The 18,689-nt window shown below is 41.6% G+C and overlaps 2 protein-coding genes across 4 annotated transcripts; one reads left to right on the top strand and one right to left on the bottom strand.

Moving 5' to 3' along the window:
* Nucleotides 1–2,445: 2,445 nt before the first annotated feature.
* Nucleotides 2,446–3,355, bottom strand: LOC137242459 (galectin-3-like). Of its 2 annotated transcripts, none has more exons than XM_067769742.1 (4): nt 3,208–3,355; nt 2,947–3,025; nt 2,642–2,874; nt 2,446–2,576 (listed from the first exon to the last, which is right to left on the bottom strand). In XM_067769742.1, the coding sequence occupies exons 3-4, from the start codon at nt 2,849–2,851 to the stop codon at nt 2,529–2,531; spliced, it is 258 nt and encodes an 85-aa protein (XP_067625843.1). In that variant the 5' UTR covers nt 2,852–2,874; nt 2,947–3,025; nt 3,208–3,355; the 3' UTR covers nt 2,446–2,528. The 2 variants fall into 2 exon arrangements, with proteins under 2 accessions (XP_067625843.1, XP_067625842.1); XM_067769741.1 differs by having other exon boundaries at nt 2,642–2,871.
* Nucleotides 3,356–12,405: 9,050 nt separating this feature from the next.
* LOC137242457 (cell division cycle 5-related protein-like) lies at nt 12,406–18,280 on the top strand. Of its 2 annotated transcripts, none has more exons than XM_067769740.1 (5): nt 12,406–12,542; nt 12,604–12,811; nt 12,870–12,987; nt 16,747–17,131; nt 17,191–18,280. In XM_067769740.1, exons 1-3 carry the CDS (start codon nt 12,498–12,500, stop codon nt 12,881–12,883), a joined length of 267 nt encoding a protein of 88 aa, XP_067625841.1. In that variant the 5' UTR covers nt 12,406–12,497; the 3' UTR covers nt 12,884–12,987; nt 16,747–17,131; nt 17,191–18,280. The 2 variants fall into 2 exon arrangements, with proteins under 2 accessions (XP_067625841.1, XP_067625840.1); XM_067769739.1 differs by having other exon boundaries at nt 12,854–12,987.
* Nucleotides 18,281–18,689: the final 409 nt, after the last annotated feature.

Below are 18,689 nucleotides of genomic sequence, written 5' to 3'. Positions count from 1 at the left end.
GCTGGACGTGGGCGAAGTCGAAAAGGACCTCAAAAGCCTAATGGAAAAAAGCGAGGTAGCCCACATCACCCCGAATGTGTTAGAAGGGGACCAACAACCAGATGGTGGTGTGAGTCGCACAGAGGAACACCCGGCACAACAGGTACAAGAGGCTGAAAGGGGCTTCGAACACTCTAAACCAAAAGGGCTAGGGGAGGACGACGACGTCACGATGAAGGTGCTGGAGGGGGACAAGCAGCCCATTGGTGCTGCGAGTCCTACATATAAACCTCCAACACAGTAAAGTGGCGTCGAGCGAACTTCTCCTCCTAACGCGCTGATCCAGGAGCCGTGGCTCCATCGGGAGGAAAGGTTTCTGGACTTAGCGCGCGCGGATTTGGCGTTTACTATGCGCAAACGGAAGGACGGGTGCGTGCTGTAGTAATGGTAAGGAAACAGCTACATTCATATATGCTGCCTAATTACACTACTGAGGATCTCGTAGTGGTGGTGAAATCGCCGGGCTCAGATGGTACATGTCCGGCCATGCTACAAGTTTCAAGTAGGGCGGTCGTGGGATGGCTTAAAATAATATTCGATGGGTGCATAAACTGAATCATGTACCGCACTCTTGGAGAACTGCTCGTGTGGCTTTCCTACCAAAGGCGGGGAAGATCGGTCACGTGTATCCCAAAGATTATAGACCCAATAGCTTAACATCATTTCTGCTCAAAACCTTTGAGAGGCTGATAGATGTGTACATAAAGTCCAACGTGGATGAAAAGCTGCTCTCCACAACACAACAGGGGTACACCAAAGGCAAGTCAGTAGACACCGCATTGCATAGGGTGGTAATAAGCATAGAAAAAGCCCTGGAATATAAGGAATATGCTCTAGAAGTCTTCTTAAGCATTGCCGGGGCTTTCTAAATGGGCGATTATTGATGGTCCTAATTACGTTAAAGTACATCCAGCCTTACCCAGATGGATCGACTGCATGTTAAACTGCAGTAAGATTACATCGCAATGGGGATTGTATGCAGCCACGAAATTAGTGGACAGGGGCACTCCGCAGGGATGGGTGCTATCACATCTGCTGTGGACGCTGGTCATTAACCAACTGATTAAGGGATTCTACGAGGGACCAGAAAAACTTACGGTTTACGCAGATGACGTTGCATATGGTCTTGTTTACAAAGAGGTACAAGGTCCCTAATTGGACGAGGCCTAAGTTAGGAGGGGCGACCCTACGGGAGAAACCTTGCACAAAATATCTAGGAATGGCCCTAGACAGTAAGCTGTCATGGAAGCTCAACGTGGAGGAGAGGGTGAGGAAGGCTTCAACGGCACTTTATGCATGTAAAAGAATGCAAAAGAACCGGCATATACGATCAGAAGGAACTCGATGAGGATGCCTCAAAACTAACAACCAAAAGCAATAATTATCATTTCACTGACACAAATTTTATAGTTTTTTTCGGGATTTGGACACAATGTTGTTGTTGTTTTTGTAGCGATAAGGCTGCATAATTGTAATGCTTTACGTATAGCTTTAATGATGATACGTGCATGCACGCCTTCCTCAACATCTGGTTTAACTTGCTTTAAGATTGCACATGCTTAAAATACTACTGAAGTGGTGCCATCGCCGACCTGATAAGAGAAACATTTTTATTCTACACATTCTAATATAACAAAAAACTTACCTCAGCATTTTGAAATTTGGCGATGTCTACTAGAGTTTTACGGCTGGATTCACAATATCCAATAGTTTCATAATGGTTGCCCCATCCTTTGAAATTGTGGCCTTACCACTGGAATCAACAATATGCTTGTCAATACTACGTGAACCCAATGTAGTGCGTACAGTGCCACAATTGAATGCGAGGCATTGATGTTGGATATGAGTTGAGGTTTACCATGAGAGCTATCGGTATCCAAGCATTTTTTACACAAATACTCATGTACCCAATACAAGTTCAGGACGTTCATATTTATCGACACGCTGTCCGGTATGGCCCAAATGTTGGAAATATGCAGTTGGCATTGTTGAGAAAAAATATGGATCAATGAACACAAGTAAAAGTGAAAGATTTTTTTTACCATCTCTTGTTACTTTACACATTAGACATTGGAAACGACGACCAGCATCTACAAGTTGCTATTGAGCCTTGCAACGATTGCATCTAATTGCACCCAATTTACCAAAATTTACAATGGGTGGCTCATATTCACCCTCAACCGTGCGTGCCATTGGCGAGACGGTAAGTGTAATGGACAAAGCTGTTGTTTTTAATAAATCACCTGTTGCAGGTATGTAATACAAAGACGACCTGCAAAGAAGAAAGATCAATGTAAATGCCAAACAAAATCGATACCTAACGTAACGTGGCGAGGAGTTACCCTGATCTTCTACCACATTTTTTGTGGTCACCAATGGTAGTAATAAACCCTGTTCATTAGTAATAAAAGCACCACCAGCGCTATTTTGATTTTCAGCGATAACGCTTATCGGATTAGGCACCTGATCGGGATCTAAACGGTGTTGGGCTACTGTTGCGGCTGTTGATATATACCAGTACCAGGTGCAGGTGGTTGCTAAAGAAAATAATACAAAAATAATCATCAGTAATATTTGAAATATATTAGTTGTATTAGCATACATTATAACCATGACGTCCGGGTATTGGGGGTTGAGCCGGCATGGGTGGATGACTGGGCATTGGCGCCTGTCCAGGTTGCGTTGGTGGCATCATTTGACCCATGTAACCACCTGGTGCACTTGGTTGTTGTAGGGGATAGCCTGAATGTTGAGGTTGTGGAGGGCAACCAGGTGGACCAGGTTGTGGTGGATAGCCCGACTGTTGTGGCATTGGCAGATAGGTTGTTGGTGCTGCTGTCGTGGCATTGCATAAAAAATAGCTTTTCGTTTGAACTCCGGAAATAGATTTCAGAACAGTGGACTTACCGTGTCCAATCCTGCCAATATTGATTGTTGCCTGACGCGAAATTACCTCTGGCGATAATGGGGACAAATTTTCGATATCCTGTCAATAATAGGTTTTTATTAATTCAAATTATATTAAAGCAAATCCTACAATATAACAGATTGAACGATGCAGATTTTGTAGCACCAGTTATGAAAATGAATGAATGTATGTGTAGCGATATGGGAAAATGATGTTAGATTTCCCAGAAAAAGGCTTGCCCATATCGCATTAAAACTTACTTGATTTTGGTTCCTTTGTGGAAAATATAAATGTATTATTAATACAAAATGCAAATACCGTAGCGCACACAACACTTAATTTAAATTTAGTTTTTATTATATCCGAAATTATTTGTAAATCAATTTTTATTACTCTGCTGTTGCTGCGCTTGTGGTTTCAAGCTGAAAACAACAAATGGCGGTCGCAGAAAATTTTTGTGACGTATTTGAGGGTACATTGCATGTAAGAAAAGGCAAGCATATACCCTGCAAAAGCGCTCCACGTCATTTTACTAGCCATTTTACGGTCATTGTGACTTTCTGCAGCGGTTATATTCATAGTCATTTTTGCATGGGCGGATTAGGTTTTGTGACCAAATTTTCCGTTTCGATCGTGCATTCCGCTCCCACGTATAGGATGTGAGCATAGTACTGTGCTGCTCACACACGTCACAATGCTCGTCAAATGGCGGTCATTTTTCCGTCATTTCACTCTACATTTTCGAGTCATTTGACAATCAATTTTACCCTTACTCAATGATGACCCTTATCGGATTTGGCATCTGATCGGGATCTAAACGGTGTTGGGCTTAATCATACTGTTGCGGCTGTTGATATTTACCAGTAACAGGTGCAGGTGGTTGTTAAAGAAAATAACACAAAAATAATCATCAGCAAATTTGTAAATTATTAGTTGTATTAGCATACATGGTAACCAGGACGTCCGGACGTGTCCGGGTATTGGGGGTTGACCCGGCTTGGGTGGTTGACTGAGCATTGGCGTCTGTCCAGGTTGTGTTGGTGGCATCATAAAAGCCATCAATAACAAGTGCCAAGAATATATCCGCGGCATACCTGCCGACCAAAATGATTCAAGGGGTTGTGATTGCCATCCTCACCTACCCGTGCCGAATCCTGTACCTAACAATTTGGTGTGAACAATTGGTGCCAGTTAACCCTCTGAAATAATCGGCGCAATTGTGTTGGCATTAATTTGGCAAAATGCAAAAACTTTTCATCCTCCTCCCGTGACCATTCTGTCTTCTTTATACTAGGATCAAGCCATTCGTACCAGCGTGCCTTACATTGCTTGCAGATTTGCGGTGCAGCAGTGATGCAATAGGTGACCACTGGTTTTTGCCATATTTCATTACAGCTGCTTTGAGGATTTCATCCTGAAAGTTATCAATTTAGTTAATAAACGGCCAAGAGTAACCAGTCGCGTCAAATGCTTACCTCAGTGTTTCTCAACACACCACCTTTTATCATAATTCGCGGCATGGTGCTATATAATTGTGAATTCTATCGATGAGCACAAAAATCAAATCAAAAATTTTTGTCAAAATAAACAGCAAAAATCATTGTATATTAAAGACTTTGGGAAAATTTTAGAATAGCACCCCCCGAGTTCGGGGTAAAACTTGGTATCAAATGAAAGAGGGAGTTCTCCCGATCACAAATATATATATTTTAAAGTGCGCAAGCTTATAATTTAAAAGTTATTTGTTGTTAAAGTTTGCAAATTTAGCAAATTTCTATAGCACTTTAAATTACAATTTACACATCTTTCAAAACCTTAATCCACATACATATCTATATAAATTGGCAACGATAAACTTAAATTGCATTTTTGTATATTTCACATTTCATTTTTGCATTGTTTTCACTTATTATAAATGTTTTTATTAAATCAATCGCGCTTTTGTAGCAACATGCACATATATATATATATTTTATTGATGACATTACAAAGCTGTGCTGCCACATATATATACGTATACACATATAAAATTTGTATAGAAATTTGCAACTTTAACACCAAATAACTTTAAATTATTAGTTTGCGCACTTTAAAATATATATATATGTTATCTGGAGAACTCCCTCTTAATTTTAAATCTTTCCGGAAATATTCCATTTAAAACTCTCAAAATTGAAAAAATTTTCGACCACCAAATGTTTTGCTGTCTCTGTGAATTAGAAATGGCGAATTTTTTTGCACGCAAAAATTACGTATTTTGCTATCCCTATAAAAATAATAGGTGCGAGAGAGCACGATGCATTGTGGGAAAGCTAAATTTGTCAACATGCTATTTCATTTGGAGCATTTTTCATTCCAAATCGTCACCCCTGTCAAAAATTCGTGTGTCCCTGTGCGTTTTTGGTCACACGATTTTTGCAGGGTATGAATCGGACATTTCAATTAGGCCATCTCATTATGTCATACTAACAATTATGGAACAATGTGGGATATTTTGTTGTTGGTCGCCATTTTCAGTCACTAGATTTTTGCTGGGCTATAAGTGGGATCGGAATGCACGATCACATTAATAGGAACGAAACGGAAAATTTGGTCACAAAAGTTCATCACGCCCATGCAAATGTGACTATGAATATAACCGCTGCAAAGTCACAATGACGGCAAAATTACTAGCCAAATGACGTGGAACGTTTTTGCAGGGAGGAAACAAATTGTCGTCGGTTTTTTTTATGACCGTAAGTGTATAACCAAAAAAGTTATGCCACTTTAAGAAACCCATATCTGTATGTAGAAAATTAAAAAAAAAATGTTTTTTGCTTCTCCCGTAAAATTTGAAATTTTTTGGGTTTGTGAATTAAGGTAAATATATACAGATATATGGCTTAATAGAACTGCTTAAGTAAAAAGGTTAATAAATTAAATCAGTTTAATTTAAATATATACAAATTGTTTTCATTTGTAATGGTATTTTTATGTCCAATTCTACTTGTTGAATCTGTTATGAAAGGAAAAAGTGTTTATTAAAATTGGCCGATATAAGCAGCTTAATTTGTTCACAGCTTGTAGCATATGTACAAAATTTATTGGGTCACTCAACATCAAATCCAATTTGAAGATGAGTGACCATGTCTAAAAGCAAAAAGATATGCATAAGTTCAAGTGTAACTAGGGCAAGTAAATAAAACTCACTCTGATTAGTCCGAGTTAATCGCTGCTTGCCAAGTACAGGCGGTATGATCAGCTGATGCAGTACCTATAATGGGTTGTCCAACTTTAGCCGTAACTCTCCAAACACCATCTAACTGAACTCTTCTTCAATCTGCCCAAAAAAGGCGTTGTCCAATTCCGGTATTTCGACATGGCGAAATAGTCCGGAAAGCGCGGGGGATCTGAGTTTCCAGGACCTGCACCAATAAGGCGACTTTAAAATAGCTGCAAAAGTTGTTTCAGACCTTCACAAACAAGAAGGCGCAAGGTTGAAGGTGGTGGATAGAGCACAGGCGGAGGTATTGGTTGGAGAGTTCTTCTCGAAAGTCTTAGTTCTTTGAGGCGAGAACTTCAAAATGAACCAGGGATATATACCTTCGATACAGGTACCAGACGATCTATTATAGATCTCACCTTCGCTAGCAGCAATATAGCAAGACGAGAAAAATGGTCCATAAGCAACGTCTACACACACAGCGACCATAAAGCTATTAGCGTAGAGCTGCTCGAAACTCCACGAACGGGAAATGGAAACATCACCTTTTCGATCCACAAATATTTGATATTATCTGGAAGGAAGCCATAGTACGAGGATCGAATGCGGAAGACCAGTCAGTTCAAATCACTAAGTCGATATGTATGGCATGTAATGCTGCCATGCCCAGAAAAGCCCAGCACACTCCGGTATATTGGTGGAATGACGAAATTGCGGAAGAGCGTAGAAAATGTCACAAAGCACGAATAATACGGAGTTATACAGCACCTATGTTGCACAAAGGAAGTCGCTTAAAAATGCCATAAAAAAGATCAAGATGTGCTTTAGGGAACTGCTGGATGATTTCGGCCTAGATCCTTGGGGATCAGCCAACAGAACTGTGATGGCCAAATTAAAGGACTGATACCACAGCAACCTACGTGCCCGATACAAATGAATACTATGTTGAAATATTTTTCCCGGCGCACGATCGCTGGACTTATCCAAGCGAGGATGTCGAAAGTACGGAACTTCCGCAAATGCGGATCAAAAACTAGTTTACGAAGAGATCGATAGAATGCTTGGTCTAAGAGGGATAGAGGAGAGCAGGAGTAGCTGCAGCTAACCTGTATTGCAGGTGATAAAGGGAGAAAATAAGCATTTGTAACTTGACGCAACAAACGTTGTTACGTTGTTGTGCGTTCCCACTTCCGAATATTGATGAGATCCTTAGCTGACTTTAGAACACTAGGTTCATTTCGGCTTTTGATTTGAAGAATATCTTTTGGCATATCCGCTGTAATGCAGCGTTACAATAGTACGGCCTACACTGTAACCTTATTTCTCACATGCGCCCGAAATTGTACTACACGTAGGACATTAGTAAACAGCCAACAACAACTATCACATAGCAATGTAGCAGTGACATTCGGTAACAACAACAAGGCAAGGAGCAAACCGCATCCGCACCCGAAAGGAAACCAAGCCCTACTTCTGTAACAGTCGCTCCTTTTTCTTGGCTACGCCACTGGTACGCGCTCCGTCGCAGCACGACCGCTGATGGTTGCCCTACTGCCCAATTTCCTTCTCCGGCTCCTTCAGTAAATCTTCAATAGATTTTCGGGTACGTTCTCAGAGCAAGGCGCAGATCGGCGGTGTGTCAGCCTATCTTTCTTGAGTATGTAGATCCAGTTGAGAGGTCTATATCCAACATCGTACTGCCGTGATCCGGTGTGTTGGTTGTTCCAGATTGAATGTTCTTCGGACACTCCACGGTAGTGTTGGTACTTATTGTCGTTGTTCTCGCACTGTCACCTGCGGAAGCACGCCCCTGCTCGCACATTAAGTACCGACTCCCATTATTGAATTTACTTGCTTAAGAAAGAGAGGCTGATAGAGGGCAAGCGGCATAACATTTACGAAGAAGGATTCACAGTCGCTAATCTACGAAACGCTTTGAGCACATATGTGCGAGCAATGCGGGTTCGACAATCGAGGGAAAGCCTACTGAAGCACTTAGAAAAGGAGATCAACGAGGACATGGGGAAAGCCGCACCCCCAGCGAATTAAGGGGCTCAGAATACACCCGCGGTAGGTATGCCTGTCGCCTCTTATAAAATACAAATTGATTCAAGGGATTGTGTAGCGCAACCCTCTCAAGGGGTTGACAACGGAATATATAGCTTCTCCAACCCAATTTTCAACCTCACCTACCAGTGACGAATTCTGTTTCTTTAACAGCCGAAGCTCTGGCGACCCCAAGCTCCTCATGGATGTAGGGGGTGGGAGGGCAGTATGGCCTAGAAGGTTTCATGTGGTCATACCAAATCGTTCCCGAGATGGTCGGGCTAGTACCTTAATAGTGCTACCGGAACGTACCTGATCTGCATCCGGCTAAGGACCATCAACGTCGATAACACTCCCTAGGGCCTTGAGAGAGTGTCCTTATCGCTACAACTACAACACGGGAAACCCGCTAAGCCACCAACACTAACGGCAACAGCGGTCCCTTTTATCCAAATACAGCCCCTCACTCCAAAGACGAGAGAGTGAGAATGCATACCGCAGATTCGATCTTAGCAAAGCCGAAATGATGAGTACTGTACGCGTTGGGACGTAAAATTTGCTGAGTGTTATTGCCTTCCAGTAGACAGACTCCTCCAAACTCTCCCGAATTGCTAAGCAGTAAAGCACTTCAATGGTGCCGCGTCCGAAAACAACAAATTAACCAGTGACCAGATTTTAGAGCAAAAGTGCAGAATTTTTTGCTACCGATACCGCATCTACGACATGTGGAAGAGTTCATCGGACAACGTAAACAGCATGGCCGAGAAAAGGCCAAACACTACGTCCTAGCTACACTAACTTATTCGACAACATCTCGAACGGATCTATGATGGCCTGGGTGTAGAATACCGTCTTTTCATTAAACGCAGTGAGTTCAGGAGGATGGAGGAGCTGCTATAACTAACCGAAGAATACGAGCTATTGAAAAGCAAGGAAGCCAATGAAGGTAACATGGTAGTCCATAGCCTGTACCACCTGCAAGCCGGGTACACAAATAAAGAACTCTTCTGGAGCTGTAAGGAACGTGATATCGCCGCCTACAATGCAGAGGACTTAGGATAATTTTCCGTTCCAGGTGTGGTCAGGACAACACCCTCTCAAAATATTGCCACGCGTACGGGCCAACCTGTCTAAGACTGAGTCGAATGCCAACAACAGCCGTGTTTTTTTTACACGCGTATACGTTTCGTTTGCGCGTGAAAAAAAACGCCCATCCTCGCTTATATAATGCTTAGGAGACCCATCTAGCGGCAATGGTTAAACAACTAGCTACAGCACGGGTGTACCGAAAAGCGGAGACACAACCCTCTGTTGTATTTCTGTGTATAACATATAGCTGAATCAGTTGTGATAAATAGTGGACGCGCATAGAATACATAGAATTAGTGCAGGGGATGAAACATAGACACATATTTCAGTTACATCTGAGTATAATGCCTATTGAAATTTAGTAGTACTAATTTTATGCGTAGCAATTTCAGAGGTGTATTTAAAGTTTGTCGCTTAGCAGTCTATATAAAGTTTAAGCGTAAACGTATATAGATGTGAAAAAAAACACAGCTAACGTTACAAGCGCTCCGCCGATTATTAGAAATATTTTCCGCCGAGATGACCGTCTTTATATCCAGATAACCATTAAGGCCCTTATAGAGCGAGCGCTAGTGGATACTGGTGCACCCTTGTCATACGTGGAAGACTCAACACGGGAACGTTTGGAACTACATCAAGCCACACTTAACAAAAGGAGCGTCTAAATGGCAGACCAACCGTGTTTCCACAGCTAAGACTCTTATCCGTCGGGGATCATGTAAAATGGTCGAAGAACCATCATGATATCGGTCATCGCGAACCTCGCAAAACGAATTATTTAGGGAACAAATTTCCTACGGGAAAGCGGAATGGTCCTCATGCTGGACTGCCAACCATTGGACGCCACCAAAATGGAAACTCTATACACTATTAACGACGAGGAGCATGCAAGCGAAGACCAAAAAGCTAAACATGCAAAACCTTTTGAACACTATCAGAAACGTTTGAATGAGTTCGAAGGAAAACCACCGATACTAGAGAAAAATGCAAATCTACGAAGGTATTCTCAGTATAAATAAATTTCGGTCGTGACCCCGGGATCAGTAACTGTAGAACCGCATGCGGTGCCTCCATCCATCCAGCGGCGACAGAAGATCTATGTACACGACCGTGAAAGCCGAATGGGAAAGATAATGTGATGAAAATGAGCACTGAATCTGCACTTCGGCGGGCAACTTCGTACAAAAATTGGTGCCAAAATGTTTCGGTCCATACCTAGATGTATAAATGTTCCTGTAAAAATTTTAAGGAATTGTTTATTGAACAAAACGATGCATATATGCACACCAGCATAGCTGCTTACATATAAATGCTAGGGATATTCGTTTCTTTCCTCGCAGCAGCATTCCGCCAACCAAAGTGGGAGAGGGACTGTAATATAGCGTTACAATAGTACGACCCCCGCTGTAATCCTTTTTCACCTGCGCCTGAAATTATACTACACATAGTACATGAACAGGCAGCAAACAACAACTATCACATAGCAAGGTAGTGGAGTGGCATTTGGTTACAACACCAAGTCAAATATGATATTGCGAACCACAGTAAATGGCAATTCACTGAAATGTTAAATTTCATTTCTTAAACTCATAATAACAGAAGCAGCATAAAATAAATGAATTTACTGTTGGACCTTTATTCCCCGCAGGCTAGTCTAACTTGAACTCACCCTACTTTAAAACCGAATGACGAACTTAAAGAACCGTGGCACGGAACCAAGACAAACTTCCGGAGTTATGCGTATCGGACGGATATGTCTATAGACGGACTCAGTTTAACAGGAGGAACGATTTTCAACAAAACCAAGCTTGGAAACTCTGGGTGCCATCGGAATTGCGTGCAGGACTGGTAGACGTTTCTCACAGCTCACCATCTGAGGGGGGCAGAGATTCATCCATAAGACGTTGGTCCGTACACGGGAGAAATATGTTTGACCTGGCATGGTATGAGATGTCCAAATATATATATATATATATAGGGACTGCAAACTAGGTAAGGGAAAAACCCAAAATTCGTTGACCGAGCACTCATAGGCAAGCAGCATGTAACTGAAAGACCTTTCGAACGATTATTTGTTGAATTTATGGCCTCATACCCACATAGGTGTTTATGTGCTTTGAACATTTTTCGAAGTTTGTCTTTATTACGAAAATATATAAAGTAGGTTGTTGCGGCTCACCTGATTCGATGGACTGTATGCGGAAGCGGCTTACCAGTAGGATCCAATTAAATAAATGAATGCGGGACTCAAATGATGTTCACTTAATCGTATCAGCCATATATGTAATACTTCTATATTGCTACAAAAAGCTAAGTACATTCCCCAACATCAGAGTGCCGATATATTGCTGTTTACATGTTTTTGTTTTTGTATTCAATAATCGAATGTACCAAAATTTAAGTTTTTCCTTGTCAAACTTACAATCACAAAAATTTTATAGGCTGTCTTGCCCTGAAAAAATTGTGTGGCTAAAAACGCCCACAGACACACGAATTTTTGACAGGGGTGACGATTTGGAATGAAAAATTCTCCAAATAAAATAGCATGTTGACAAATTTAGCTTTCCCACAATGTATCGTGCTCTCTCGCACCTATTATTTTTATAGGGATAGCAAAATACGTCATTTTTGCGTGCAAAAAAATTCGCCATTTCTAATTCAGCAGAGACAGCAAAACATTTGGTGGTCGAAAATTTTTTCAATTTTGAGAGTTTTAAATGGAATATCTCCGGAAAGATTTAAAATTAAGAGGGAGTTCTCCAGATCACATATATATATATTTTAAAGTTCGCAAACTTATAATTTAAAAGTTATTTGGTGTTAAAGTTTGCAAATTTCTATACAAATTTTATATGTGTATACGTATATATATGTGGCAGCACAGCTTTGTAATGTCATCAATAAAATATAAGTATATATATATATATGTGCATGTTGCTACAAAAGCGCGATTGATTTAATAAAACCATTTATAATAAGTGAAAACAATGCAAAAATGAAATTTGAAATATACAAAAATGCAATTTAAGTTTATCGTTGCCAATTTATATAGATATGTATCATTTGATACCAAGTTTTACCCCGAACTCGGGGGGTGCTATTCTAAAATTTTCCCAAAGTCTTTAATATACAATGATTTTTGCTGTTTATTTCGACAAAAATTTTTGATTTGATTTTTGTGCTCATCGATAGAATTCACAATTATATAGCACCATGCCTCGAATTATGATAAAAGGTGGTGTGTGGAGAAACACTGAGGTAAGCATTTGACGCGACTAATTACTCTTGGCCGTTTATTAACTAAATTGATAAATTTCAGGATGAAATCCTCAAAGCAGCTGTAATGAAATATGGCAAAAACCAGTGGTCACGTATTGCATCACTGCTGCACCGCAAATCTGCCAAGCAATGTAAGGCACGCTGGTACGAATGGCTTGATCCTAGCATAAAGAAGACAGAACGGTCACGGGAGGAGGATGAAAAGTTTTTGCATTTTGTTGGTGGTGAACGTTTCAACATTTTCCAAGGTTTGGCATTAATTTAATTTGTATAGTTTATAATTTTTAAAGGTTGCGTTAATGCTAGAACAAGTACATTGATTTTACGTGGCAGTGTTGAACAATTTTTGGAAGAAACTGAGCTTCGTTACATGATGCTATAATGCTTGTGCGGCGTACAATTAAACATGATTCTGTTGTTGCTGGTAAGTCAAAATACAAATTGAAAAAAAAATCTTAGGGCCTCATTCTCTATTTCGAAACGAACTTTCGATGCGGATCAGAGACGAATCGCTAGTGTATTTGCACTATGTTAAACAATGGCAACTTATCACTTGACAATTACTTTTGCCTTCCTGTTTGTTAGAAGGGTAAAGACCGAACGAAAATGATAGAGAATACCATTGCTAGACGAAATCGTTTGGAGGCGAGTCGTTCGTCTGAGCTATCGTTTGTAATACAGGTGGGTAGGGAGGGATGGCCTGAAGGTTTAATGTGGCCACATAAATCGTTCCCGAGATGGTCGGGCTGGCACTTTAATGGTGCTGTGTTACCGGATCTGTATCCGGCTAAAGGACCATCACATCGATAATACTTCCCAAAGCCTTCGGGGAGCAACCTTATCGCTACAAAAACAACAACAACATTGTGTCCAAATCCCGAAAAAAAAACTATAAAATTTGTGTCAGTGAAATGATAATTATTGCTTTTGGTTGTTAGTTTTGAGGCATCGTCATCGAGTTCCTTCTGATCGTATATGCCGCTTCTTTTGCATTCTTTTACATGCATGAAGTGCCGTTGAAGCCTTCCTCACCCTCTCCTCCACGTTGAGCTTCCATGACAGCTTACTGTCCAGGATCATTCCTAGATATTTTGTGCAAGGTTTCTCCCGTAGGGTCGCCCCTCCTAACTTAGGCCTGGTCCAATTAGGGACCTTGTACCTCTTTGTAAACAAGACCATTGGCAACGTCATCTGCGTAAACCGTAAGTTTTTTTGGTCCCTCGTAGAATCCCCTAAGCAGTTGGTTAATGACCAGCGTCCACAGCAGAGGTGATAGCACCCCTCCCTGCGGAGTGCCCCTGTCCACTAATTTCGTGGCCGCGTACAATCCCCATTGCGATGTAATCTTACTGCAGTTTAACATGCAGTCGATCCATCTGGGTAAGGCTGGATGTACTTTATTTTAAGCCATCCCACGACCGCCCTACTTGAAACTTGTAGCATGGCCGGACATGTACCATCTGAGCCCGGCGATTTCACCACCACTACGAGATCCTCAGTAGTGTAATTAGGCAGCATATATGAATGCAGCTGTTTTTTTACCATTACTACAGCTCGCACCCGTCCTTCCATTTGCGCATAGTAAACGCCAAATCCGCGCGCGCTAAGTCCAGAAACCTGTCCTCCCGATGGAAGCCACGGCTCCTGGATCAGCGCGTTAGGAGGAGGAGTTCGCTCGACGCCACTTTACTGTGTTGGAGGTTTATCTGTAGGACTCGCAGCACCAATGGGCTGCTTGTCCCCCTCCAGCACCTTCATCGTGACGTCGTCGTCCTCCCCTAGCCCTGTTGGTTTAGAGTGTTCGAAGCCCCCTTCAGCCTCTTGTACCTGTTGTGCCGGATGTTCCTCTGTGCGACTCACAGCACCATCTGGCTGTTGGTCCCCTTCTAACACATTCGGGTGACGTGGGCTACCTCCACCTGTCTTTTTTCCCTTAGGCTTTTGAGGTCCTTTTTGACTTCGCTCACGTCCAGCGTGTTAGGACTTTAATACCCGCGACTTCTTTTCCTGAGTCGCATATAAATTTTGCCTGTACCTAAGGACATTTTTCCAAGCTGCGCGTACAATATATCCTCCACCTGCTTGTTTATTTGGAAGATGTATAACTGACCTTCCTCCGTAGGCCGAGATACAGTAAGTACCTTCCAATCCTGTGTCGGTATGTTCGGATTCTGATTCTGCAAAAGTCGCAGTGTATCCTCCGACTTCATCACGCATGGTATCCATACCTTAAATTTTGGTACCTTGGGGATTTGCGCTTTATCCACCATCTCAAAATGCGCGTTCGTGCCCTGCCTTTGGAGATTTGGAACCACTTCCTCCTGCCACCGCAAGCTCGCGATGTTGTCGCACGCTATCATCTTCATACCATTATACCATCCCCCGAATCAAAGGTTGGAAGGAGCTTACTTGGTTATTCCCGCATCATCTTAAGCATTACGCTAATAAGCTCCTTTTCTACAGATCTCCACCTTTCACTAGTCATCTGTTCGAAAGGACTGCTACGATCAACCAGCGCCACAGTCAGTGACTGCTTTGCCACATCAGTCATCTTCTCGGGAAAAGCCGGCGTCTTAGTGTTATTTCCCTTTGGCACCTCCGAGAAAGCCGGAGTCTTAGCTCCCTCTAGCACCTCCGAGAAAGTCGGAGTCTTAGCGTTATCTCCCTTTGGCTTATCTCCTACTTCCATAGTTGGAACTTCCCTCTGACTTGCAGCCTTCGAGGTAGTTGCTACCTCGCTATTGGGGCCCATCTGTCTTACAGCTTTGGGCCTACTTGTCTTGTCTATGGGACTGCCCTGCGTCGCGGCTCTGGGACTGGGCCCTTTCTGCCTCTTGAAAGCAGGATTGTCGTCTTCCGCCGAACGTTGCCTTTTCATTCTGCCATTCGACGCTTCTTCCTCCTCATACCGGTTGCAGAACCGAGGGTTTTTCGCAGCAAACCTTTTGAACTGCCTTCGACCTACTTCTACCGCCTCATGAGCCCATGCCAAGCGCTCGATCTCCTCTTCTGTTGGGTCCACCACTGCTCCCAAGCGTTGTACAGTTCTTAGTACTACACGGTACTTCGAGAGAGCTCTTTGCTCCGTACCCTTCTCCACTCTTCTACTCCTTTTTCATTTGTGTGCTTCTCCAATACGGAGTTCATTGAATTAGCACTACTCTCGCTCCCCGAGTCCGACGCATCGCTTAATGCGTATTTGTCGTCCTTGGCTTGCGGCTCAGTCCTCTTCTTATCATCGTCCTTATGAAAATTAGGTAATGAGTCGTTCATCTTGGTCGTACGACCACCAGCCCGACAAGGCGGGCTTAGCGGTCCAGTATTATATACGGGGAAAGAACCGTCAGCCACAGCAGCGCCCCTTACTGTGGTAAGGCCATCTATACTTCCCGAGGTGGTCCGGTATCGGGAAGGCTCCGTTCGAATACAGCCGAATTTATCCCCTGTCTACAAATCGTCCAATATGCACGGTCCGCATGACACCCTGGATTAGGGGGTTGGCAGTTCTTGGTCACCGACATCCCGCCGCCCTCCTATGAGGCGAAACGGCGTAGATGCCAGTCCTAAACAGCTCCTCCTCATAGTCGGGCGCTATGGAGATCGGCTAAGCCCTCACACCAACGACGATTTTCGTTACAATTGCTAGTGCATGCTCTCCAAGATGTAGATCCTGATCGAAAGTCACACCTAAAATTTTAGGGTGTAAGACAGTCGGGTAATGCCATATGGTCGACATTTGGCGCGGTCATGTTTTAAATACGGTCACCGATGATTTGGTTGGTGACAATATCAGGTTTCGCGAGGCGACAAAACTGGAGAGATTGGGGAGATAGCGGTTTATTTTATTACAAAGCTCATCGATGTAGGAAACAATAGCATAGGCGTAGAAGCAATAGTGACTCCTGGTGGTAAAGGTAGCTATTGATATGTAGAAGTTAAGCAGAAGTTTGAATATGAGTTTTTTTAAGTTATCAAAAAAAACGTTGAGGATTTTTAATATCTTACCAGGTACCTTCGTACATGTTTCTAAGAATGAAGAATAAAACCTATTCAAACTCAATTTTCACCAGGACAAAGCCGCTGAGACTTCGCTATACTTTAACATACAATACGTTACCCCATTTTAGCACAACTATCATTTTTTGATTTTATTAAATTTTATAAAATGTTTCTTCCTCTACAGTTCTATTTCGGTATTGGATGGTAAATATGGCTTTCGCATTTTCTCCATCAATAACTGTGAAAAGGTGGAAGAAATCTATGCGTGTAAATCTCACATATTATCTTGGTCGAGCGTTCCTTCAATAGCTCTCTAGTGGTGATGGTGACAGCAGAGAAACCCAACTGTTCACAAATGTTACACTTCAAAAAGAATCAAAATATCTGCCATTGCGTCTACGGCTCAAATACCCACAGTATATGAATGAATCGATTGCACCTAATTGTCTGCCTAACGGATAGTATACATATTCATCAAATCGAAAATATTGCACCAAACGAACTGGGTCTGAATACTGAAACAGTACACATATTCAAAATCGATGGGGAGGCTGTGATGATGGTATAGGGTGAGTTGTTGAATAACATACGAAAACCACTTTAACCCATCTATATATTTGCATTACAGCTAAAGCTTTACAAACAGCAAAAATTGCTGGCGCCAAGCAATTGGAAAAGGCAGTGAAGCATTCATCACACTGTACGGATGGTGTAAAGTTAGAAACTGCTGTTGTAACAGCTGCCACCGACACAACGGTCATCTCTACTTCGCCGAGTAGCGGCTCGTCCGACTATCTATCGAAGACAGTATAATCATATCTTTTGCCAACAAAGGTTAGCGATGTGCTTGCACACGAAATGATTTCAATTGGAAAACAAAAACCAATTAAGAGAGTTTATGTTATTATTAAAGTACTTACTTTTCTTTATATCAATTGTATTAATTTAAGTTGCAATATCACGTACATATATAATAAGGGATGTGATTCGATTGCTGTCGGAATTAGATTTGAAACCAATCAATACTCCTGCTATGGGTTGCAGAATTATTGCTTGAATGATTAGATTTAGAACAATAATAAGTCTGACTCAATTACTAGTCGTACATTTTTAAGTTCATCAATTACGACAGCAATCGGATTCCACGACACCTTTGAATATTCTTGATCTGAAAAAAAAGAGTAAATCTAATCTGAATTTCTAATTAGCTTTAAGTTGTAGATTTAAATTGATTTAAATAATTGGAGTTTTTTCTAAAGCTTAAAATTATTTTCTGTTCGCTTGGAAAACATTTCAATTGGAAAACGAAAACCAATTAAGCGAGTTTATTTATTATTAAAATACTTACTTTTCTTTATATGAACTGTATTAATTTAAGTTACAATTTCATGTACATATAAGTTATAGAAGCAGTATCCAGCGGTTGACCCATTTACTCACGTTGCTGAGCATGTGACCGCGCTATGTTGCGTGTTGAAGTTTCGCTGACGCAGCACACGCGCAGAATAAGCGGAAGTTAATTGGGACAACGATTGGTGTAGTTGCAGAAATTGTGATTGAACAGCAAATCTAGTTTTAGTTAAGTAAACTATTTTTTATACAATAATTGGTTAGCATAGCATAATTACTTTAACACAAGAACTTAGCTGCTAGGTAAATTACTTTGTTCGAGTTAGTTCAATTTGGATCGTGCAAGAGCACAGAATAAATTTTATAACGTTAAAATATTTCTGGTGTTTATTTTAATTCGGTGAACGGACAGTTCACCGCAACTTTAATTTTTTATCGCCTCGCCTGTTGTGAGGCTTAACTGGTGCCCGAGCAGTTCTCGGTGCAGAGTGGATAAAATTTGATAAAAAGGACCAATTAATAAAAGTATTTAAATCGAACAGAAAAAAGTAAAGTGGAAGTGAAACAAAATAACACGTACTAAAAAAAAAAGTATTTAAAACAGACACAAAAATAAAGTAAAGTGAAACAAAATAATAAGTACTAGGGAAAACATAAACTAATAAATCCCGCACGCAGGAAAAACAGAGTGAAAGCGAAATCATAAAAAACAAGTACCAGAGTGTCAAGAACCAAAACACCAACAGCGGCCGAATGAAATTTTGCTATTTGTGAGTA

Source organism: Eurosta solidaginis, chromosome 2 (assembly GCF_040869045.1).
Source record: "Eurosta solidaginis isolate ZX-2024a chromosome 2, ASM4086904v1, whole genome shotgun sequence".
In the NCBI taxonomy this organism is placed as follows: domain Eukaryota; kingdom Metazoa; phylum Arthropoda; class Insecta; order Diptera; family Tephritidae; genus Eurosta; species Eurosta solidaginis.
The sequence above is the reverse complement of the archived record's forward strand: the minus strand, read 5'-3'. Positions and strand labels throughout refer to the sequence as shown.